At 43.8% G+C, this 25,265-nt stretch overlaps 1 protein-coding gene and 1 pseudogene across 3 annotated transcripts in view; both read left to right on the forward strand.

Annotated features, from left to right (window-relative positions):
• The window catches only part of LOC309640602 (putative tetratricopeptide repeat protein 41), a 91,860-nt pseudogene extending 75,906 nt beyond the window's left edge, over positions 1-15,954 (forward strand). Inside the window, exons 15-17 of the transcript XR_014268583.1 lie at positions 13,975-14,104; positions 14,196-14,939; positions 15,428-15,954. The product of XR_014268583.1 is annotated as a putative tetratricopeptide repeat protein 41 (transcript). The remainder of the gene's footprint in view (positions 1-13,974; positions 14,105-14,195; positions 14,940-15,427) is intronic.
• A 1,096-nt stretch (positions 15,955-17,050) lies between these two features.
• The window catches only part of NT5DC3 (5'-nucleotidase domain containing 3), a 56,039-nt gene continuing 47,824 nt past the window's right edge, over positions 17,051-25,265 (forward strand). Inside the window, exon 1 of one of the 2 annotated variants that reach the window (XM_082419453.1) lies at positions 17,051-17,342. In XM_082419453.1, coding sequence (XP_082275579.1) covers positions 17,132-17,342 — 211 coding nt within the window. In that variant the 5' untranslated portion in view covers positions 17,051-17,131. The remainder of the gene's footprint in view (positions 17,343-25,265) is intronic. The other variant, XM_082419449.1, reaches the window with a different exon arrangement.

Here is a 25,265-nt window from a genome sequence, read left to right on the forward strand (position 1 = left end):
TTGTGGCAGTGTCTGTCTGGGTGTGGTGCTGGCTTCCTGTCCCCCGCCCCCTGCCCCGGGGAGGGGGACTTATAACACTTGAGTCCTTTTGGGAGGCTCTGCTTTTAGGCACATAAGGGATCTCAGGAATCAAATGCCTCAGCTCGTAATAATTCCAATGTCAGTGTGGCCTACTTTGGGGTGGCATATCGTGATCCCCTTTATCTACCTTTAATGGAAAATGTCTATCTACATGGAGCGTGCCTGAGGAACTCATAAAATAAGAAGGAAGCCAGAACCACATGTAGCTGGGACTCATCATTTGTCATTTTTAAAGAAGTCTTGGGGCCTCTGTAGTAAAAGTGTTACCGAACGTTAGTCATCAAAGCGATCCTCTTTAAGGATTTTTGCACTGAGGGAAGAAAAGAACTATGGTGTATGACGCTTACACTGTATCTATTCAGTGAGGATTTAGTGCTTTATACATTGTAATGCATGACAGAATTTTAAGGATGTGTTATCTTAACCTAACTAGTTTGTAGGTCTGGGGTGGTTTGGGAGATTCATTCACCCGGTTAAGATAAACAAGCCTCCTACTGTGTACCCTACCCCCCAACACTCAGCCTGAAGCTGCCCATGTGAGTGGCAGCCCAATCACCCAATCACAAGTCATCGCTTGCATCTGCCTTTGTGACTCTGGATTGGAGGCTCTTGTAAGAAACTTTCCTTTGTCTGAGTTTTTCTCCTTGTGGGGGCAGTTCCTCAGGTGCTCTGCAGGGGCTGCTTACTACTTTGAAATGGTCTCCTAGGTCCGCCAACATGAATTTTATGAATGCCGTATGGCCTGTATTTCAATCCAAATGACAATTTGTCTTGGTCTTTTCTAGATGCGGTAATAGACAAATGGGATGGGACAGATGGGAACTCTGTACCCTGTGCTCAAAGAACCATCCTACGTTTTGTATCTGGGGGATCCAAAAACAAACGAAGTTAATTTCTCCCTTCAAGCAAATTCTTGTTTTGTTAGGAGGCAAAACAAACCTATTATAAAATATATAACACATGAAAGATTTAAAGCACAGCCTGGTTGGAGGAGGCTGAACTGGGTTTTAGTCTTTGCCTGGCCGTAGTCAGTTATGTGACCTTTGCCAAGTCACAAGTGCTCTGGCCCAGGTCTGTCTCTGGGCTCCATCTGTAACTAAGGATATAGGGTTCTCTGAGGTTCTCTGCAGAGTTTCTCTTCCATGTTTACATTTAAGGGAGACAGTGATCAGTAGCGGGAGGTTTTCCAGGGAGAGCCTCTCGGGAGGAACGCCTAAGGGAGATGGAGGGTGTGAGCTGGCCGAGGACGAGGCCCGGCTAGGCAGGGGATCTGCATGAACGAGGGTAGGAAGGTAGGAATAAACAAAGACATGGAGAAGACCACTTGGGAGCTGGCAGGGGGCCTATGAGAAAGGGTGGGATGGGAGGTGAAGACGTAAGAAAACAGGCAGTGGTGGGAGAATCAAGGCAGTGCACTGATTTGAAGGCAGTTCTGTCCACGGGCAAGTGGAGATTTAAGACTGAAGAAGGCTTGGGGGCCAGTTACCCTTTCATGGTCTTATTCTATTTAGGAGATTGTTTTGGAAACTCTTTAGAATTATTGAGAACTGAGCAAGGCTGTCTGAAGTCTGTCTACAATTTCAGAGTGAAGTGAATTCCCTGTGCATCCTGTGTAGATGAACGTCCACCCTCATTACTTCTTCACTCAGCTCTATTTTCCTTCATAGCACATAGCACACTACCTAAAATTATGTATTTGTTTATTAGTTTTTTTGCCATTTAAAAAAATTGAAGTATAGTTGATTTACAATGTTTCAGGTATACAGCAAAGTGATTCAGTTATATAAATAAATAAATAAATAAATAAATAAATATATATATACACATATATATATAGAATTTCCCATTATGGTTTATTACAAGATATTGAATATAGTTCCCTGTGCTATACAGTAGTTCCTTGTTGTTTATCTATTTTATTAGTAGTTTGTATCCCAAACTCCTAATTTATCCCTCCCTCACCTTTCCCCTTTGGTAACCATAAGTTTGTTTTCTATGTCTGTGAGTCTGTTTCTGTAGTAAGTTCATTTGTATCATTTTTTTAGATTCCACGTATAAGTGATATCATGTGATGTTTGTCTTTCTCTGTCCTACTTGCTTCGCTTAGCTTGATAATCTCTAGGTTCATCCATGTTGCTTCAAATGGCATTATTTCATTCTTTTTTATGGCTGAGTAATATTCCTTTGTATACATGTACCACATCTTCTTTATCCATTCATCTGCTGACAGACATTTAGGTTGCTTCCATGTCTTGGCTATTATAAATAGTGCTGCTGTGAACATTGGGGTGCATGTATCTTTTTGAATCAGAGTTTTCGTCTTTTCTGGATATATCGCCAGGAGTGGGATTGCCAGATCATATGATAAGTCTATTTTTAGTTTTTTAAGGAACCTCCATACTGTTTTCCATAGTGGCTGCACCAATTTACATTCCCACCAGCAATGTAGGAGGGTTCCTTTTTCTCTACACTCTCTCCAGCATTTATTATTTGTAGACTTTTGGATGTTGGCCATTCTGACCAGTGTGAGGTGATATCTCATTGTAGTTTTGCATTTCTCTAATACTTAGTGATGTTGAACATCTCTTCATGTGCCTATTGGCCATCTGTATGTCTTCTTTGGGAAATGTCTATTGAGGTCTTATTAGTTTTTTTAAAAATCTGCCTTTCTTGCTAAAAAGAAGGAACTTGATCTGTCTTTCCACCATTGTATGCCCAGCTTCTGGAACAGTGGTTGGCACATAGTAGGTTCTCAGTAAAAATTTGCCAAGGAGAAAATGACTTTGTTAATTCAGATTTACCCTTCCACTTTAGAAAAGCAAGTATTTATTATTAAGGGTATTTTAATGTTAATTATGTGTATTATAATTCATTCATTAATTCTTTCAACAAATATTTACTGAACCTTAAAGCAGTAAAAACAGATTTTATTCAAGACTATTGCAATAGGGGGAAAGAGACATTAGTACAGGACTGGGTTCAGTTCCAAATATGGGCATGGACAAGGGCAAGTGGGAATTTGTAGCCAAGGATTAGGGTGGGGGTCAGTGGATAGAAAATTACTAAGAGGCAACACCAAGGATAAGGGGAATTCTGGCTAAAGAAACCTAGCAGGATTCTTGCTGAAGGCAGGCCAGGGTGATCACACATCACCTGGGGGATGGTGGAGAATGAGAAACTTGACTAGATATCGAGGGTAATCAGGTACTGAGGATAGCTAAACTCAGTAGGATTCTTGTTAAAATTGGACTACATAGAGATGAACATAGAAACCCAAAAGTCAAGCCTAGCTGAGGAAGAGTTCAGAGAGCCTGAGTAGAGTTTGGTTAATGAGAGAATCTTTGCCAGGTGACAATCTCTGTTTTGGTTCCTGGGGATATAGCAGTGAGCAGGACAGGTAGAGACCCACACTGCCTTCACTGAGCTCACATTGAGACCAACAGCTGTCAGACAACTAAATACAAGACTGTTTAGCTGCAATTGTGGAAAACGCCAGTATAGCGATTGTGGTTGGACAACTAAACACACAATGGCTGCACCACAGTTGTGCGAAGTGCTATCATGGCAAAATACAAGTGCTAACAGGGGACCTTGATCTGTTAGATGGAGGGGGGTGGGTCGGGGGTGCTTCTTAGGAAATGATGCTGCAACTGAATGTGGAGGTGGATTTGCTTGTTAAGTAAAGTGGTGGGGAGGGAAAGGAGTCATCTAGGCAGCGAGGACAGAATTTGCAAATCTGGAAGGAACGAAAAGGGCCAGTGGGGCTAGTATGCAGAGACCAATGTCGGGGGGAGAGGATGCATGAGGAGGATGTCAGAGAGGTGTCACCGTCCCCGAGGCCTGGTCAGGGATTTGGGGTGTTACCTGAAGAGCAACTGACACATACACACTACTATATATAAAATGGATAAAATATAAAATAGATAACTACTAAAATGTATAATTACATTTTCATTTATACCTACTGTATAGCACAGCGAACTCTACTCAATACTATGTAATGGCCTATATGGGAAAAGAATCTAAAAAAGAGTGGATAAATGTATTTGTATGACAGATTCACTTTGCTGTACACCTGAAACTAACACAACATTGTAAATCAATTCTACCCCAATAAAAATTAAAAAAAAAAAAAAAAAAGAGCAATTGAAAGCCAGTGCAAGGTTTTTGCAAAGTGAGGGAGTGTTGGGGACATAGGGTCCTTCATTCCTCTAGCGTCATCATCACAGGAGGTTTCTCACACAGCATGCTAAAATCATCTTGTATATCCAGAGCCATGAAAGAGCTCAAAGAACCCTTTTTGGACCTCATTTCTATTTCTTTTTACTGTGAGTATTTTGACCTCTCAAACAGACTGTGAACTCCCAGGGGCAGGGGACTTATTTATTCTTTGTATCTTCAAAGCATCACAAAGAGTGCTAGCTGTGCATAAGTGCTCTGTCAATGCAGGAAGGGTGAGGAAAGTGGATAAACAGTTTCTTTCTGGGGGGTTACACAATTTGCCTGGCTTTCCAACAGAAGTGATGGCTCTGATCCAGGCTAACAACATTAAAAGAAGTGACCGAAATTGTATTTTAGCCTATTGAGAACAGTAATTTTTAGGTCACTTTTAATTAATTAATTTATTTATTAGGCTGCATTGGGTGTTCTTTGCTGCGCACGGGCTTTCTCTGGTTGTGGTAAGCAGGGGCTACTCTTCTTTTTGGTGCGTAGGCTTCTCATTGCGGTGGCTTCTCTTGTTGCCAAGCACGGGCTCTAGGCGGCGTGAGCTTCACTAGTTGCGACGCGTGGGCTCTAGGGTGCGGGGGCTTCAGTAGTTGTGGCACGCGGGCTCAGTAGTTGTGGCGCAAGGGCTTAGTTGCTCCGCGGCGTGTGGGATCTTCCTGGACCAGGGATCGAACCCGTGTCCCCTGCATTGGCAGGCGGATTCTTAACCACTGCGCCACAAGGGAAGTCCCTAGGTGACTTTTTAGATATCAGTTTGGATTATAGATTAATGATATTAATTGCTAGCTTGAAAGTTTTGGCACCTGCACCTTCCTTAGTCTTTTATTATTACATTTAATCAATGTATAGAATACAGTATAATCTTCCAAGGGGTATGAAAATAGTGGGCTTCCAGCAATGATCATTCAGATTTTAATTATACTCCCAACATTTTAATGCATGAGATTATACTAAGCACATATTAAAATGGTGGATTTGTGAGAGGGTGATAATCCTAAAGTTTGTTTCTTCTTCTGATCACATTTTCATGAGGCATTTATTCAAAAGCGAAATCTCTTTCTGTTCAATATTTCCTTGAAATATTTCCTCATCTCCTTTCAACTTCTTCGATCCAGTTTCAAGAACAAATCTTAACCTCATGAAACTGCTAATTCTAGAGATTTTAGTACTAATCCTGACATGAAAAGAGGGTTTTTGTGATGTATGTTCCCTACTACCTCTGACACAGACCAATCTTTTTTTTTTGGTTCTCCTTCTCTGATAAGTGCTTAAATCTGCCTATTGAGAAATCATTACAGTGGGAGGAAAAAGCAGAAATGTGGCTTTTCATATTCCATTCTATCAGCTGAGGGTTCTATACGGAATTGTTTATTTTGGATGAAGTATGGTGGATGAACATTATGTTACTTCCCTCTCCCTGGGATTCTTTTATAGAAGACATATCAAGCATTTCAGTCACATTTAGAAGGAAGAAATTAAACAAAGGCTCTACAGGGTGACTTTCAGTGGGGGTGAGTCAGTCCTTTTTTCCTCATTTGATTTTAAAATGCTTGTCTCAGCCAGGGTCCTCTTCTCTATAGCAGGGGGTTCCTTAATCCAAAAAGTCAGGTAAGTGATACAGACAAACTTTACATTTTCGTTTTAACTTAAGCATATATATGTAATTCTTTACCTAAACTTAAAAATTTGGAGTTAAGGTCTTTGCCTTTAATGGGTCCTCTGATTGGAATTGGATGTCACCTTTCTCCAAATGCATCACACACAATTTCTAGTTTTGGTTTCTGTAAGGTAAAAACTTAGGCAATTGTGATGCTTCTGGGCAGGATACTTTTGATTGCTACCTTTTCCCGCCTTTAATCTTTTACGGTTTTCTTGTTTGCTCACGATTTGAAAGAATTCCAAAGCATTCAGCCTGTTTTTCATAGAAAACAAGTCTTTCATTTCACCCTCACATCTTCCTAGTTTGTACCATACTAAATTCAATTACCAAAATTAGACTAACAAATTCAGTTGACTCTTGGTCATGCTAGAACCAATGCTAGTTAGGAGCAGAAGTATGCCAGCACGGTGGGGAAGAACCTGCTAGCTGCAGGCATTTAGTGTGCCCTGGGCATCAGGTAGAAAGTTTTGCAGAGGAAATAGAGGGCCCTACTTAATAAATAGAGGGTTAATCCAGGAGTCTATTTTATGTCTGTTAGCAGAGCTTCTTTTTTACTTGTTGTGTGTGTTGAATAATTTTTAACAGGTTATGTATTTGTAAATTCTCTTGGTTGCAGGAAAATGTCAAATATCCCTTATAAGCTTAGAAAACTTTTAAACCTGGAAGGGACTCTAGAGATTACTCAGCTGTCTTAAAGCTGAAGAAATAGCAGATATGTCATATGACTTAGCCCAGTACAGGTGATCTGAGAATCCTATCAGTTAGATAATAGAATCATTGAGGCTCAGAAAGACCAAGTGACATTTCAGAACTTTGCAGTTGGTAAGTAGTAGACTTATGACTTGGAACCCAGTCCTCTGACCCTAAATCCTGTGCTCTTTCTACCCTTCGTGGGCTCCAGGAGTTTGTGGTCTTGTTGGGATGATAAGCACATAAAAGAGAACTGAAATCCAATGTGATGTGTGTGGTGACAGACATTGGTAGAAGGTGTGGGGGGCATATAAAAGAGGCAACAAGTAAGCCTTTCCAGAGAAAGTGACCTGGCTGTGAGTCCTGACAGGCATTTGTCCGGTAAAGAAGGTGAGGAAGAGCATTTCAAGCAAGAAAGAATAGCATGAACAAAGGCGAGGGAGGGTGAATCAGGGGGTGTGAACCTCTGGAATGGGGAGCGCTGGGAGGTGATATTGGAGAAGTCAGCAAGGTTTAGGGCATGGCAAATCTTGTCTACCATGGTAAAGGGTTCATCAGAGGAGGTGCTGTAGAATTTCCAGCACTAAGGGTCATGAGTAGATTAGCACTTTTTTTTTTTTTTTTACTTTTTGGCCGAGCCGTGCAGCATGTGGGATCTTAGTTCCCTGACCAGGGATCGAACCCATGCCCCCAGCAGTGGCAGCACAGAGTCTTAACCACTGGACCGCCAGGGAAGTCCGTAGATTTGCATTTTAGATCCAATACTCTCGTGGCTGAATAGAGGATGGAATTGGTCGAGAGGAGAATGGAGACTCTCCTATGTTAACTAAGAGAGGACAAGACAAATGGAGAGAAAGTGGTGTATTGGCGATTTAGTCAGTAAATCCAGCAGTGCGTGATTGGATAGCAGGTGAGGGAAAGGGAACAGTCTGAGGCATTCCCCAGTTTATGGCTATACCCACGGCCAGTGCAACTGCGTGGATGGAGCTGTCGGCAGGAAGCACAAGGTTGAGAGGTGGGATGGGAGCCATGATGAGCTAATTTGGGGCCTGTTGATTTGAATCTCTTATCTGAGTGGAGACGTTCAGTAGGCAGAAGAATATATGAGTCTAGTGCTTAGGAGCTAGAAGACTGAACTGGAGAAAAACATTTGGGAGTTCTCAGTACACACATGGTGGCCAAACCCTGTAGAATAGTTGAAAGAGCCAAGAAGAATAAAAGCCAAGAAGATGGCAGGAGATAGAACTTGGGAGAATGCTGTACAGTATTTAAGGGATGGGCAGAGGAAAAAGTTGTAGCAAGAGATGAGGAATGGCTCTAGAAGTAGGCAGAGAATCAGTAAAATCATGGAAGCTAAGAAAGGAGAGGGCTGACCAGGGATAAACTCCATGTACCTATGACAGAGGAGGCCAGAATATACAATGGAGCAAAGACAGCCTCTTCAATAAGTGGTGCTGGGAAGACTGGACAGCTACATGTAAAAGAATAAAATTAGAACACTCCCTAACACCATACACAAAAATAAACTCCAAATGGATTAGAGACCTAAATGTAAGGCCAGACACTATAAAACTCTTAGAGGAAAACATAGGCAGAACACTCATTGATATAAATTTCAGTAAGATCTTTTCTGACCCACACCCTAGAGTAATGAAAATAAAAACAAAAATAAACAAATGGGGCCTAATTAAACTTAAAAGCTTTTGCACAGCAAAGGAAACCATAAATAAGATGAAAAGACAACCCTCAGAATGGAGGAAAATATTTGCAGATGAAGCAACTGACAAAGGATTAATGTCCAGAATATACAAGCAGCTTATGCAGCTCAATATCAAAAAAATAAACAACCCAATCAAAAAATGGGTGGAAGACCTAAATAGACATTTCTCCAAAGAAGACATACAGGTGGCCAACAAACACATGAAAAGATGCTTACCATCACTAATTATTAGAGAAATGCAAATCAAAACTACAATGAGGTACCACCTCACACCGGTCAGAATGGCCATCATCAAAAAATCTTGGGACTTCCCTGGTGGTGCAGTGGTTAAGAATCTGCCTGCCAATGCAGGGGACACAGGTTTGAGCCCTGGTCTGGGAAGCTCCCACATGCCATGGAGCACCAAAGCCCGTGTGCCACCACTACTGAGCCTGCGCTCTAGAGCCCGTGAGCCACAACTACTGAGCCCGTGTGCCACAACTACTGAAGCCCATGCGCCTAGAGCCTGTGCTCCGCAACAAGAGAAGCCATCGCCATAAGAAGCCTGTGCACCGCCACAAAGAGTAGCCCCCACTTGCCGCAACTAGAGAAAGCCCACGTGCAGCAACAAAGACCCAACGCAGCCAAAAAAAGAAAAAAATCTACAAACGATAAATGCTGGAGGTGGTGTGGAGAAAAGGGAACCCTCCTACACTGGGATGTAAATTGATACAGCCACTATGGAAAACATTATGGAGTTTCCTTAAAAAATTAAAAATAGAACTACCATATGACACAGCAATCCCACTACTGGGCATATACCCAGAGAAAACCATAATTCAAAAAGATACATGCACCCCAGTGTTCATAACAGCACTATTTACAATAGCCAGGACATGGAAGCAACCTAAATGTCCATCAACAGAATAATAAAGAATATGTGGTATATGTACAATGGACTATTACTCAGCCATGAAAAGGAACGAAACTGGGTCATTTGTAGAGACGTGGAGGGACCCAGAGAGTGTCATACAGAGTGAAGTAAGTCAGAAAGAGAAAAACAAATATCGTATATTAATGCATATGTGTGGAATCTAGAAAAATGGTATAGATGACCTTATTTGCAAAGCAGAAATAGAGACACAAACATAGAGAACAAATGTATGGATACCAAGGGGGAAAGGGGTGGGTTGGGAGGAATTGGGAGACTGGGATTTACACATATACACTATTTTTTTAAATTGTTTAATTGAAGAAGTACCCTTTTTTTTTCCCGATTATTAATTAATTTATTTATGGCTGTGTTGGGTCTTCGTTTCTGTGCGAGGGCTTTCTCTAGTTGTGGCAAGCGGGGGCCACTCTTCATCGCGGTGCGTGGGCCTCTCACTGTCGCGGCCTCTCCTGTTGCGGAGCACAGGCTCCAGATGCGCAGGCTCAGTAATTGTGGCTCACGGGCCTAGTTGCTCCGCGGCATGTGGGATCCTCCCAGACCAGGGCTCGAACCCGTGTCCCCTGCATTGGCAGGCAGATTCTCAACCACTGCGCCACCAGGGAAGCCCTACACTATTGATACTATGTATAAACTAGACAACTGAGGGGAACATATTGTATAGCACAAGGAGCTCTACTTCATGCACTGTAGTGACCTAAATGAGAGGGAAATCCAAAAGGGAGGGGATATATGTGTATGTATGGCTGACTCATTTTGCTGTGCAGTAAAAGCTAACACAACATTGTAAAGCAACTAGACTCCAGAAAAATTAATTTAAAAAAAAATGGAGAGGGCTGAGAGCTGACCACCAGATCTAGAATAGACGATTGCATTTAGCAACATAACGGTCACAGGGAACTATCAATTTTGGTGGAATGGTAGGGACAACAGCCTGTGTAAGAGAGAATAGTGAATCTGTTCCCTCTACCCAAAGGTGGGGTCTGCAACGGCTCAGCCCCTTGAATTGATAGAGTGAGCTCATGCAGTACTGGGGGCGATGACAGAGGTCATCTGCAGCCAGGTCCCTCTGAGCAGACTAGCCGATGGTCTCAGTGAAGAGGGTGCAGGGAAAGAGCCATCCCCTCCCCATATTGTTTTCTGTAGGGCAGAAATTGAAGACGCATGGTAACATCCCATTGCAACCTTTTACTCCATTTGGGACAATGATTGACAACTTTCTCCCTCCCCAGTCTGTTTATAGACACACGTTTATTGAAAGAACGAGCAAACAAGCTTAATTTCTCAAACTGAAGGACTTCTGACAAACTTTAGACATGGCGTACTTATCAAACAAAAAGAAACTTTCAACAGAGAACCTTTAAATCCTGCATAATCCTCCTTCCTCATTACACATTGGCAGCCTGTCTTCTGGATGGAGAATATAGGCTGTGATTGTCTCCACTTCTTTACCCATTTGCTCCCAGCACAGTGGGGAAGCTCATTGTTGGGCAGGGTCCACAGAGTCTGGACTCATTCAGGGACACTTCCTGAGGCTCTCCACCAACACCTGCGATTTTCCTTGTTACGTGGTGACAACGACCTGAATTATAGTTGTGGGCCCCGGGGAGGAAATGAACACAGGACTGGCATTGTAAAAATCTACCTGTTAGTTGACAGCAAATATAATACGAAGCAAGAGGAATAGGCTTAAATTTCAGTAGAATAAAGATTAGAAAAAGTTGTACTTTAGAAGATTACTTAAAAGGGCAGTGGACTGTCTTTGGATAAAATATCTTTCTTTTTCCAGAGGAAATAGTAAAGATACTACTTTATTTTTTAATATTAAGCACTGAAAAAAAGGGGGAAACTAGGAAAACTCACCAATTAAAATCTGAGAACAGATTTTTCATGGAAGTTAGTTAGTGGGACCTTCCCTCATTCTCATCCCCAATTCACACTCCCTTGGAAATAGGGTAGGTGTGGCTGTCCAGATGTAGAAAATGGAAAAGATAACAGATGGTTCCTGTCTGGCTGTGGTTTTATAGGAAAATCTCCTAAGGAACCAGCGTGAGAGGGAGAATAGTGTTCTCGTTTCCCACTTCTAGAACTTAGGGTCCTTGGATCTAGGGACCTAGGTTTAAATCCCAGTTCTGCTATTTTCTGGGCTTGTGGACATAAACTCTCTGAGTCTCAAGTTTCTCAGTAGCCAAAAGGGGATAATAATCTCTGCCTCTAGGGTTATTCTGAAGATTTAATGAGATGTTATATGCAAAACAACCAACAGAGTCTACAATTAAATATTAGATTCCCTCCTCGTCCAGAATGAAGATTTGAAGTGGGAAGGAGGTTCAGTGACCTCTCTCCTATGGAAATGAACTCATCCTGGACTTTCCTCTTCTCGGGGTTGAAAGGACTGATCTGGCTGGGTAGTGCTGTCCGGCTGGTACCGACCCTGAGGGAAGATGGGGTGGACTGGGGTTGGCCTGAGCTAAGAGTGTCCTTTCCTGTCAACTACTGTGCTTGCTGCCAGAAAGAGGTAGGTTGTGTTCAAGAAAGTTCTGAGGTCAAAGCTATCGGTACAGGTCCAGATGGGTCACGAGGGTAAAGGGCCTGAGGAGCCAAGGTGTGTGGCCAAGAGGGAGTGTGTGGAGCGCAAGCATGAAATAGTGTATGTCAGGGGCATCAGCAGCTGGTCTGCGTGCCAGTCTCAGTCTCCCAGCAAGTCAGAGCCTCTTAAAGGGCCTTCAGGCAGAACGCAGTCTGCGGGCCTGGTTACTGGCATCCAGAGGAACTCTGAGAATGAGTTCTTGCCTAGCCAGACCTGAGACATTCTGACTCTATTCTTCTCCACTTTACCTTTTAAGGCCTGTTAAGGCCTGTTAAGGCCAATGCAACGTGGCCATCCTGAGCAGGGTAATTCACAAGTGCTTTCTGCTGAGTTATGTTGGGGCAACTGAGAACCTCAGAGAGAGTCATGAAAATAATTCAAAAAGAAGAAAAATAGCCACTGATTGCTAAGTGGAGCCAACAGCTGGAACTCCCCTTCAGATTTTCAGCAGAAGCTGTGGGCAGTGTGAGATCCGTGCTATGACCCATGAAGCAGAGCTACAAGAGAGAACATCTCTGCAAACAGAAGCTGTAGCGTGGATACTCAGAAGGACAATCCAGTATGGGGTGAAGAGGCAGCCTAGCATAGCAGTAAAGGGCATGGGCTTGTGGATGAGGCTGACCCAAGATCGTTCTACCACAAACTGGAGTGACTTACTTGACCTCTTTCAATTTTCTCATCTTTAAAAGTCAATGAACGTGCACAAAAAATTCTCTGGAAGGATACACGTTTTAGGAGAAGACTGCAGAGATGAAGACCAAGATGGGAGAGACAGTTTTTACTTCATACCTTTATACATTTTCATTTTTGAATCATGTGGATATGCATCCTATTAAAAAGAATAAATGACAAAAATAAAAGACAAGTGATGATAGTTTATACCTTGTAGGATAACACAGGCCTGATAGATAGTACTCAGCTAATTTGCAGTGTTTATTATTATTAATACAGGGATGCTGGCTGGGTTATCTGCCAGTGTTTTTTACCTTTAAATACCCAGCAGTCTCTTATGTATCCAGATTGATGCCCTACATGCACCGGCCTTACATTATGTTTATAATCAATGGTATAAATTTAGTCCCTTAAAAGTAGTCATGTAGGAACTTCCCTGGCGGTCCAGTGGTTAAGACTCCACGCTCCCAATGCAGGGGGCCCGGGTTTGATCCCTGGTCAGGGAACTAGATCCGCATGCAGCAACTAAAGATCCGGCAACTAAAAGATCCCGCAACTAAAAGATCCGGCACGTGGTAGTGAAGAATGAATGAATGAATGAATGAATAAATAAATATTTTTTAAAAAAGCAGTCTTGTAAATGGGTAAAATGAATAAATGAGTGCCACTTGCAAATTGACTAATTTTTTTTTTTTTTTTACTTTTCACGCATTTTAGAGAATTACATTAAATTATTGACAATAGCACATGGCACTGTATAATGAGCACCTATATACCCTTTATCTTTAGTCACCAACTGTTAACGTTTTGGTCATACTTATGTTTTCTTTCATATACACACACATACACATGCATACATTTTTTTTTTTTTTGGACTATTTGAAAGTTGCAGATGTGACACTTTTATCTCTAAATACTTCAGCATGTGTCTTCTGAGAACAGGACATTCCCCTACCTAACCACATTACAATTATCAAACCCAGGAAATTTAACCATTACATAAGAGTATTATGTACAATCCATATGCAAATGTTCCCAAGTGTCCCAGTAAATGTTCTTTATAGCTGTTTACTTTTTGATCCAGAATTCTGTTGAGGATATTCCACTGCATTTGGTTGTCTCCTTTAGTCTAGAACATTTAAGTAGGGCTTGTTTTGCCTTTCATGACACTGACATTTTTGAAGAGCCTAGGTCAGTTTCTACCCTACCCTCCCTGCCCCAATGTCCTTCAGTTTGTATCTGTTTTCTGATAATTAGACTCAGGTTAAATGTTTTTGGCAGGAATATTACAACAGGGGATGTTCCAATGCCACCTTTTATAAATGTTTTTTTATCATTCTCTTTTAAATGTGTGAAGCCAGGAGTCATTTAAAAAAATTCTAATATTCTTATTTTCAAATATCCAGCAGGTCAATTATTGATAAATGACTCTTGTCATCAAGTCATGATGGAGGCTGTGGGCTATTTGTACAGATCACTTGATTTAAGGGCCACTTACCTGGGATCTTCTCATTCATCGATCCGTGGAATCCTGCAGTGAGTTTCTATTCTCTGTCTCAACAAGAAATATGCTTTAGGTTATTCATATTCTATAAATGACCTCTTGACAACTTTTGATCCTTTGCAGCCTCCTGAGGGAAACTGAGTGGATCCGGGGTAGGAGATGTTGGCCTCAAGGCATGAGCCAGCAATATTCTGAGGGTCCCAGGAAGGGCGCCTCATTATGGGAGCACTTGCTTAAGTTAAACTATCACAGCGCTCAGAGTTCTGACACAGTGAGCTCGGCAATGTGCACCAGGGCAGATAAGCTACAGGGGGCTAAAAGCTTGGACTTGGTGCCTCATACAATTTCAGATAAATCAAAATATGCTTCAGGACAAGGGAAAAAGTTCTTGCGACCCATTATTTCCGTTTCTGCTGAGGAAAAGACCTGACTGAAGACACAAAGTAATGTTGCAATATGGCATGAAAGATTGTTCCTCTAAGATTTTATCTTTGGATAAAACGGGTGGTGCAGTAAAGCTTTCACGGCAAAGGATTTTGTCAGCTAAAAGTGAGAGTGAAAAACGCCAAATTACCGCAGTTTACCAGCATCCCCTGCTAGGGTCTCTTAGCACAAATAATCCCTGGGAATCCTTATCTGAGCTCATCTCAGAGAAGTGGCTTTTTCATAGCCCAGATTACAGTTCAATTTCTCAGAAGTGTTTTTTGCAGAGAAGATCTCAGTTTGAAACAAAATTGATGAAGACCTCAAATGATACTAATAAAGAATAAAAATTATCATGGGCTCTTCTGTGTCAGTAATTTTTTTCTACTTGTCTTTATTTAGAACTCTTTGATGAGATATTTTCTAATCAAGAAAATAATCAAGGTGATAATCAAGGTTATTGGGGTTTTATTTATTTTTTAGCCGCTTAAAATATTTTAACAGATTGTAGCTAAAAAGAGCAATTTTTAAGTGATTCATATTTCTGTGGTAGGTAGAAGAATGTTGCTCTCACAGTGTTCCATATCTAAAAATATATGGAAGCAATGTTATTAAAGTTCTAATTGTGTTAACTTTTACTATCATTTATCTGTGAATTTATGACTTAATGTTTCATGTGAACAAAATTTGCAATTGCTATCACATCTTTTTAAAGTAACATGAATAAGAAAAGATATAAATTCAAGTAAACTAAAACCATAAAGTAAGTTTAAAGTATTAGAGTCCATGGATTTGATACCATATCTGTTATAAACATTGTAACTGCCTCTCTTTTATCAGTGATTTGTAAGATATTACCTATTAACTGTTGAGGATTACTTACTGGCTTCCTTCTTCCTTATCACCCAACTAAATCCTGCCTATTACTTTAGGAATCCAAGTGGAAGAATGGGCTCAGCTGTGTGACTTTAAGAATGCTATGTCGGGCTTCCCTGGTGGCACAGTGGTTAAGAATCTGCCTGCCAATGCAGGGGACACGGGTTAAAGCCCTGGTCTGGGAAGATCCCACATGCCTTCGAGCAACTAAGCCCGTGAGCCACAACTACTGAGCCCACGTGCCACAACTACTGAAGCCTGCGCGCCTAGAGCCTGGGGTCCGCAACGAGAGAAGCCACCGCAATAAGAAGCCTGCGCACCACAATGAAGAGTAGCCCCCGCTCGCCGCAACTAGAGAAAGCCCGTGCGCAGCAACGAAGGCCCAATGCGGCCAAAAATAAATAATAAAATAAATAAATTTATATATATATATATATATATAAGAATGCTATGTCACTTCTCTTAGCTTCACTTCCATCACTTATAAAATGGGAGAAATTATGGTGCTTACTTTTTAGGATTACTGAGAGGACTGCATGAGAAAATGCACATTGCAAGCCTTCAATAAATAGTAGTTACTGTCTGTCATGGTCTAACCCAGAGCCCACCTTTTTCCATGAAAACATCTCCTGATCCCTCCAGCCCGCAACTTAAGCATACACTAATGCTTTGGGTTATTTGTCTTAAATCGTGCCCCACCTATTTCACAGATGGCAGTGTGGTCTCCCAGGCAGACAACCAGCCTTGAAGGTTATTCATTGCACTCCACCAGTGCCCTGCTCCGCCGTAGCCACGGGGTAGCTCGGCAAGCTCTCGCAGTTCAGTGATTCCCAGACGGGTTCTGGGTGGGCCGCATCAGACTTTCCTGCAAGAGCCAAGTCTGACTTAATCCACACAGAAGTGTCGCGTGGTGGGGTTTACTGTTTATTTGGCTTTGGTGGAATCACAACGCACAGAACGGGTGCAGCCTCGCAGGTCTGAGAGAAGACAGGTGCACCGTGCCGGTCAGCGTGGGCATGAGAAGGGGGAGTGGTGCCCCCAGGTCCTCCCTCGCGAGGCAGAAATCTCGGGAGGGGCACTGGCCTTCCAGGCTGTGCAGTCGGGGTGCCCTTCGGGCACATCAGACCACGTGTGGGCCCTGGTCCCAGCTGCTGGCTCATCCGTGGGACTGGAAGGATCCAAGCCAGGGGCCGGGGGACGTCCCAGACCCGCCCCCGCGATCAAGGGGAGGTCCAGACTGCAGAGGCCATTAATGCGGAAAGGTCGCCTCCTGGAGCCGGAGTCACAAACACCATGTCAGTACAGCCAGGGTGGGGGGACGGTCACAGACTGTGGGAGGAAGGTGCTGCGCAGCTCGGCGGGCGGCGCCGGGGTCACGTCTCGTGGTCCAGGGCCAGCAGAGTCATCCTATTCCATGTGACCTCGGCTGACTGGGCGTTCGCGCCACCGCACAGCCACCTTGCCGCGCCACACGGTCAAGAAGCAGCTGTAGCGGGCTCCGCGCGTGGCCGCGACTACCCGGGGCGCCTAAGCCCTTGCTGCCCCGCCCACACCGGGCCCGGCCTAGGCCCCGCCCCCGGCCCCGCCCCACCAAGACTCCTCCCCGCCAGGACCCCGCCCCTCCAAGGCCCCGCCCCCGCGGCGGCCGAAGGGGCGGGCCGCGCCCCCACGTGCTCCGACGTAGAGACCTCCAGCCGAGCGGGCAGAGTGCGGGCAGAGCACCGGTCTTCAGGCGCCACTCGCGGCGGGCGGCGGCAGGCATGGCTACGGCGGCGGCGGCGGCGGCGGTGGCGGTGGCTCGTGGGGCCGGTGCAAGGGCGGTGGCGGCCCTGCGGAGCGGCTGCCGGACTGCGGCTCAGGGGCGGTCGCGCGCGGGCCCCGCACGGCCCTTATGCACAGCACCTGGGACCGCCCCGGACATGAAGCGCTACCTTCGGGAGCGCTACCGGGAGGCGAAGAGGAGCACGGCAGGTGAGTGAGGCTGCGCCCTCCCGCACCCTCGGTACGTGAGAGGGCCCTTCCCTGCCGGGCTGGGGCGCCAGGTCCCGTCCCACGCGGCCATCGGGGAAGCCGGCACCCTCGGACCCGCGTGGGTCCGCTGCTGACCTCCAGAGCCCCCCCATCGTGACCCGCGGTTGTCCCCAGCCACGGGCGACATCGCCTCTGCAGTGTGATTTCCGGGAAACGCGGAAAAATGCGTCTCCAGAAACTTTACAACTCTTGCCTTTCTCCTGTCGGGAAAGCCGTTTTATAAATTCCTGGGATTTTTAGCCAGAAATCTGCATCGGAAGCGCTTTGGGCTCTCCTGGGGGTTCCACGGACATCACTTGGGAGATGGTCACCCCCAGGCACCTTTAGGTATTGTTATTAATAAACAACAATAATAGTAACCGCCGGAGTCTGGCAGGCGGCGGGTTACCCTGGATTCCGCTGCTAGGCAGGCGGCAGTGTCCGGAGGCTGATTTATTTTCCTTCTTTGTTTTAGGGGATGGGGTAGGATTTGCTGCTCTTGAAATTGGAGGGGGTTGGGTTGGGAGTGTTCTGAGTTATCTACTAACCTCAGCGAGGAGGTGATTCCAGGGAGTGACCACTTCGTGGTCAGATGAACATAAAATGAGCTTGGTTTGATTGTTGGTAAGGGAAACGGAGGGACGGAAAGAGGACCCAGTAAATACTAATGACAGACACATAAATTGTCTCCGTGAATTCTTCCCCATACCTAGGAAGGAGGTGCCACATCCCCATCTTATAGATGAGACAGGCCAGACTCAAGTTTAAGAAGCTTTGACCTCGGGTCTGTCTCAGCCCCTAACCCATTGTCCTGTTTTCTGCACTGCCTTGCAGTAGCCGCTGATCGTTTGGGAACTGGTGTAAAGGGCCAGTGATAGTCCATTGGTGCTGCTTTTTTCAGGGAAGATTTAGAATAGAAATTTTTATACTGATATTTTTTGGGGGGGTGGTGGTGGTGGTGGAGGTGGTGTAGAGAGACAGGGAGAGAATATTTGGTGGAGAGAACGTTTGTAGAATCACATTTTACAGACAAGGTTTGCTGCTGCAGATTGTGAGACTCTGGGGACATCACAGTGCTCCAGTTTCCTCATCTGTAAAATGGGGATGGATGCTGGTGATACCAACATCATAGGGTTGTGGCGAAGAAAGAGTGAGTCCATCCATGAAAGGTGTTTAGAACAGTGCCTGGCAAAGGAGATAGCTGAAGGGTTGGATGATAAAGATCAGCTTCAGGCCAGAGTTGGGCTTTGGTGTGGGATAATCCCAGGGGGATTTTGGAGTAGGACAGCTTGAGGGAGATTTTGAGATTTGTTAGCTCTGTGACTTTGGTGGCAAGTTACTTTTCTCTGACCTGAGTTTTCCAACTGTAATGTGGGGATAAAGTGAGGATTTTTAGTGTGGGCTCAGCACCCAGCAGATGCTCAGGACATAGTAGCTATTGCGGCTGGCTATTAAATAACTCAGTCTTAGACACGCTTAGTAACGGTGGAGGTGAGTTAGTTAGCACTAGGGTCTAGGTCTCCTTTAGCTTAGGGCAGTGCCACATGCGGTGTTGAACAAGCCACCTAATCTCTTCAGTCTTCTTTCTGTAGAGTGAAGCCACTGGACTAAATAATATGTGAGCCTTTTCAAGTGTTACAGGTCTGAGAATCCGTATGCCGGGTGCCCCATCCTGTCTCCACGCCCCCAGCACATGCCCATGTAGTCCCTGTTTCACCCCTGAGAACTCAGGGACTTTTTTCCTTCACCCTATCTGGGGCTGCACCACCCCTACCCTCCTTTAGCTGAAGTCTGTACACATGCGGAACTTGCATTCATTCACCAGGCATTTATTAAGCACGTACCAGTGGGCTTAAAAGCTGTTGATTTCACAGATGGACGCATGTGAGAGGGAGGGGCCCACAGCGGCTGAGCACCTGCCCGGGCCAAGCGAGAGGGACCCGAGTTGCACGGATGGGGAGGCTGGTAAACAGATAAGAGACAGTCCAGCTCGGGGAAGATAAATAACAGCCCCAGGGGATGCAGGAAATGCTTGACACTGTGTTCGTAGGAGTGAGGGCTCAGAAGAAGTACTGATGCTCATACAAAAATATACAGGTTTTTTTTTTTTTCTTTTCGGTTTGCTAGAGGACAAAAGAATTTTGCTTTCTCCCTTCCTGATTATTGCTTTCTGGTGTTTGATCTCTTGCCTTAATCCAAACAATCCCTTCAGGTGTCTTCTCTTTGAAGAGGTTCCCAGAATGAAGCCTGCTCAGGAAAGAGATGATTTTTACTCTTTGTTTTACCCTTTCTCTCCCACCCTCTTTTTTTGTTTTTTTTCAGAATTTTAAAAAGTTTTAAAAAATAAACTGTATTTTTTAGATCAGTTTTAGATTTACAGGAAAATTGCATGTTTCTCTAAACCCCATATGCAGTTTTTCCTCTCTCATGGCTATGGGACTGTGATATTGAGATTTATAATCAGAAATACTGCAGAGAGCCCCTAAAAGCCTTGGAATTTCCTAAGTACTGTACAGAGATGATAAAGGTGTCTTTTGTTATTTTAATTAGGTGACTTTCAGAATACCTCAGGGCAACCACAGGGTGGGGCCTGGATGCCAGGGAACCCAGCCCTGTGGTTAGAGAGTTGGCACTGTGTGTCTTCTGACCTGCACCCCTCGGGGAGGGGAGAGGGGCTGGAGATTGAATCGATTGCCAGTGGCCAATGATTTAATCATTGCCTGTGTAATGAAGATTCCTTAAATGCCTCCATAAAAACCCAGAAGGATGGGGTTCTGAGGGCTTCTGTGTTGGTGAACACGTGGAGATTGATTTGGGAAGAGTGGTACACCCAGAGAGGGCATGGAAATCCCTTGCCCTGTCCGTGTACTTTGCCCTCTGCATCTCTTCCATCTGGCTCTTCCTGAGTTGTATCCTTTTATAGTAAACCAGTGATCTAGAAAGTAAAATGTTTCCCCGAGTTCTGTGAGCCACTCTAGTAAATTAATTGACCCCGAGGAGGGGGGGGGGGTCAGTTGAACCTCTGGTCTATAGCCGGTCTGTCAGAGGCACAGGTGACCACCTGGACTTGGAACTGAAGTTCTGCAGGGGGTAGTCTTGTGGGACTGAGCCCTTAGCCTGTAGGATCTGATGCTCTCCCCAGGAGGTGTCAGAAGTGAGTTGTGTTGTAGGACACCCTGCTGTGTCGAAGAATTGGTGGCCTGGGGAAAAAACTCACATCAGAATTGGGTGCTGAACCCCTTAGGTACATTTGTCACAGTTAACCAATATTGATACATTGTCGGTATGTATCAGTATTAACCAAAGTCCATATTTTTTTCAAAGTCCATATTTAATTCAGAATTCCTTAGTGTTTAACCTAGTGTCCTTTTCTACTCCAAGGTCCCATCCAGAATAGCACACTGCATTTAGTTATCATGTCTCCTTGGGTTTCTCTTGGCTGTGACAGTGTCTTAGAGTTTCCCTGTTTACCATGACCTTGACAGTTTTTTCTTTTTTTTAAACAATTCTTTTTTAAAGTTTTAAATTTTATTTATTTATTTTTGGCTGCGTTGGGTCTTCGTTGCTGCACGTGGGCTTTTCTATAGTTGTGGCGAGCAGGGGCTACTCTTCGTTGCGGTGCACAGGCTTCTCATCGCAGTGGCTTCTCATTGCAGAGCACAGGCTCTAGGTGCGCAGGCTTCAGTAGTTGTGGCGCGCAGGCTTCAGTTGTTGTGGCACGCAGGCTCAGTAGTTGTGGCTCGTGGGCTCTAGAGCGCAGGCTCAGCAGTTGTGGTGCACGGGCTTGTTTGCTCTGCGGCATGTGGGATCTTCCCGGACCAGGGCTCAAACCCTTGTCCTCTGCATTGGCAGGCAGATTCTCAACCACTGCGCCACCGGGGAAGCCCACCTTGACAGTTTCGAGGCGTACTGCTCACATACTATGTAGAATATCCCTCACTTGGAATTTGTTCCTTTTATTTTTTTAACTTGAGATTTCATGTAATATTTATGTATCTTAAGTCAAACTCAGCCCAAGGAAAAGTTTCTTTATATTGTTAGGAAAAGAAATACTGGTTTATTTCCTTATTGGTTACCTCTGGCAAAAATTTCCTGTAGAACTGTGGGTCTCAAACAGAGTAAGGGAGGGGGGGATTTTGACCCCCCCCAGGGGATGTTTGGCAATGTCTGGAGACCTTTTTGACTGTCACAACTGGGGGAAAGGGAGTGATGCTGGCCTGTAGTGGGTGGAGGCCAGGGGGGCTGCTAAACATCCTACAATGTATAGTACCTTCTCCTGCCCCGCCCCCCAAAGAAAAATCCAGCTTCAGATGTCAGTAGTGCCAAGACTGAGAAACCTTGCCCTAAAAAGGTGAAAGTCTAAGAAATCATTGTGTGATTATAATTTAAAGAGATGAATATATTTGTGTGTGGTCTGTTATATGTTGTGTGCGACTTCTTTGAACTTAATCCCTGGCCTTCCCTGTGTGCTCATCAGGTAATTATCCTGTCCTGTTACATACGAACGGAACATTCTTGTGCCTTCAAGAGCAGTGACTCCAACCATACGTTTGGGTAGCCTGGTGGATTTTCCCCCCTTCAGAGGTCATCCCAGAGCCTGCCCTTTTTAGAACGTTTGGCTACTTGGCCGGGGCTATGAAGTATATTAAGTTGTGGAAAGAAGTATGGGTATAAGTGTGAAGCATTAGAAGAAGGTTTTACAGGGTGTTGAAGGATTTATTCAGAGTTCTTGGTTGATGTTTGGTGAGGATTGTGTGTAGCTCAATGGTGTGAGCTTAGTGTGTATAGAATAAGCACAAAATGCAAACGCTTCCCTCGAGGAACTGCAGCGGGTTAAAGAGATACCTGTAAGATAATTTTAAAATTAGGCCGGTGTTTCTCAGACTGGGTTCCACCATCTTCTGAGAGATGTGGTTAAAGAAATGTGCAAAATGTATATGAAAGGAGCTTCTTTACCGATAGGCTTATCAGAGCTAGTGAATCAGAGCCTTTAAAATACATGACTCTCCAAGAGGGAGGACAGAGGTATATAGTACTTCCCAAATAAATTTTGGATCCCCTTTTTTTGAGGTAATAGTTCAAAATAGATGTTCTAAAGAAGACTTTAGGAAGTTCTAATAATATCTGTAACAAGAATGTATATTAATAATGTCCAAATCCTTAATTGTAACCAGAAATATGCTTTTTATTTTTTTTAATTTATTTTATTGAAGTATTTACAATGCTATGTTAATTTCTGCTGCACAGCAAAGTGATTCAGTTATATATATATATATATATATACACATACTTTTTCATATTCTTTTCCATTATGGTTTATCACAGGATATTGAATATAGTTCCCTGTGCTATACAGTAGGACCTTGTTGTTTATCCTTCCTGTATATAATAGTTTGTATTTGCTAATCCCAAACTCCCAGTCCTTCCCTCCTACCCCCCACCCCAACCATAAGTCTGTTCTCTATGTCTGTGGGTCTGTTTCTGTTTTGTAGATAAGTTCATTTGTGTCATATTTTAGATGCCACACATAAGTGATATATATGGTATTTGTCTTTCTCTTTCTGACGTACTTCACTTAGTATGATCATCTCTAGTTGCATCCATGTTGCTGCAAATGGCATTATTTCGTTCTTTTTTTATGGCTGAGTAGTATACCATTGTATATAGGTACCACATCTTTATCCATTCATTCCATTGTACATATGTACCACATCTTTGTCCATTCATCTGTCGACGGACATTTAGGTCGTTTCCATGTCTTGGCTATTGTGACGAGTTCTGCTGTGAACATAGGGGTGCATGTATCTTTCTGAATTATCGTTCTATAATTAATGATTATATAATTATATGTTATATGCCCAGGAGTGGGATTGCTGGATCATATGGCAACTGCGTTTTCAGTTTTTTGAGGAACCTTCATACTGTTTTTTCATGATGGTGGCACCAATTTACATTCCATCAACAGTGTAAGAGGGTTCCCTTTTCTCCACACCCTCTCCTGCATTTGTTATTTGTAGATTTTTTAATGATGGCCATTTTGACCTGTGTGAAGTGGTACCTCATTGTAGTTTTGATTTGCATTTCTCTAATAGTTGGCGATGTTGAGCATCTTTTCATGTGCCTGTTGGTCATCTGTGTGTCTTCTTTGGAGAATGAAACGTGCATTTTCTATGCAGCAGAGAGAATAATAGGGACCCTTTGAGAATCTGGAGAAAGCTGTATATTGTTTTTAGAAAAATGTACACATTTGTACTATCGCACATAACACAAGCACTCACACACACACGAACTGTTTTGGACATAATTCCAAGGGGTTTCTGAAGCATCTGTCTCATTTGATGTGTCCACTGCTCATTTATCCCCTCTGTTGTCGTGCAAGAAAGCGTGAAGGACTGACATGTGATGGGATGCTAATGGAGGTGGAACTCAGCATGGGGACTGTTTTCTAGATTAAAATTTGCACATAACATCCAGAAGTCTGTCTGGAATAATGACCTGTTTGGGGCCTGACATGTTTGAAGTTTTCTGAAACTGTGTGGAGGTGGTAGGGTGACCCATCAGCATAGAGTGAGGGGCCGAAATCTAGAATTTTTTTCCCTTTTTCACCAGGGCATCCTGGGTAGCATAAACAGGATGTGAAAGGAGATAAAAATATAAAAAGGAGATGAAAAGATAATTTTTTTGCCAGTTTTTGAAGGTAAGTAGAATTAAAAATATATGCATTTTTCAGTGGTTCTCAAACTTGATGGGCACATCAGAATCACCTGGGAGCTTGTTTAAAAACCAAGACTTCGAGGCCCTAGCCCTGGGGATTCTGATTCAGGAGGCATGGAGCCAGGGCCTAGGAATCTGTGTTTTTACAGGCTGGGGTTGGAAACCAATCCTTAATTGAGCTTTTGAAGACATATGGAAACACAGACATGCTCTGTTTTTTAAAGTTCTTTTGGATTTTGGCTTCCAGCAGTTTGGCAGACTAGATAGTCTCAAAACCTTTTTGTACGGGATATTCACATGCAGATGAAAAATACAAAGAACATTGTTTGCCTCTATAGCTGAGCTCTGAGAAACTGAGGAGAAATCACAGGGACTAAAAATGAAGACTAGTGAGCAGCCCTGAAGGTGTTACAGTCTTGGGAGAATTTGTTGGGTTTTATTGGCCGTGCCTGCTGGGCGGGAGTGTGTGCGTGTGCGCTCACACACACACACACACACATAGATGCCTGTAAATTCTATCCTACTGGGAGGACACACACACAAACACACACACGCCCCCCCCCCCCCCCCCCCCGTTCTGAGACTATCCAGTGAAGAATCTGGGACCTACAAAGGGCTGCCTTCCATGCAGAGACAATAGGGAAATTTGTCTCTCTTGGTCTCTGCTCTAGACTTTTTCCTGTGTGTGCGTGGGGTGTTGTGAAAGTCTCCCCATAACTTGTAATCATAGGCTAGTCCTCACATGGGCTTGGGTTTGAATTTATTCTGCTTGCGTGGTCTGCTTGTGGAATCTCAAGATGAGAAATTAACTAAATGTGGTTCCAGGGTGATAGCATCCAGGGTTTCCTGATAGAAGCAAATGCAAACTCTTCCTGGATGAATAGACCTTCAACCTAGCCCCAAAGGGAGAGCAAAGAAATTGGTAGACCTGTGAGTAAATCTAAACACACATTGACAATATAGAAATCAGTCTGAAAGAGAGCAGGAGAAGAGGTAAAAGAAACTGAGAAAAAGCAGGAAATACCATGAAGGATGAGGGTGGAAATAATTCCAAATATATCAGTGATCATGATAAACTCAGATTAAAAGATCGTCAGATCAGATATAAGAAACACAATCTAGCTAGGTGCTGTTTAAAGAGATACACCCCAAAACAAAGATGTAGAAAAG

Source organism: Balaenoptera physalus (genome assembly GCF_965194825.1).
Source record: "Balaenoptera physalus genome assembly, chromosome: 13".
NCBI classification, from domain to species: domain Eukaryota; kingdom Metazoa; phylum Chordata; class Mammalia; order Artiodactyla; family Balaenopteridae; genus Balaenoptera; species Balaenoptera physalus.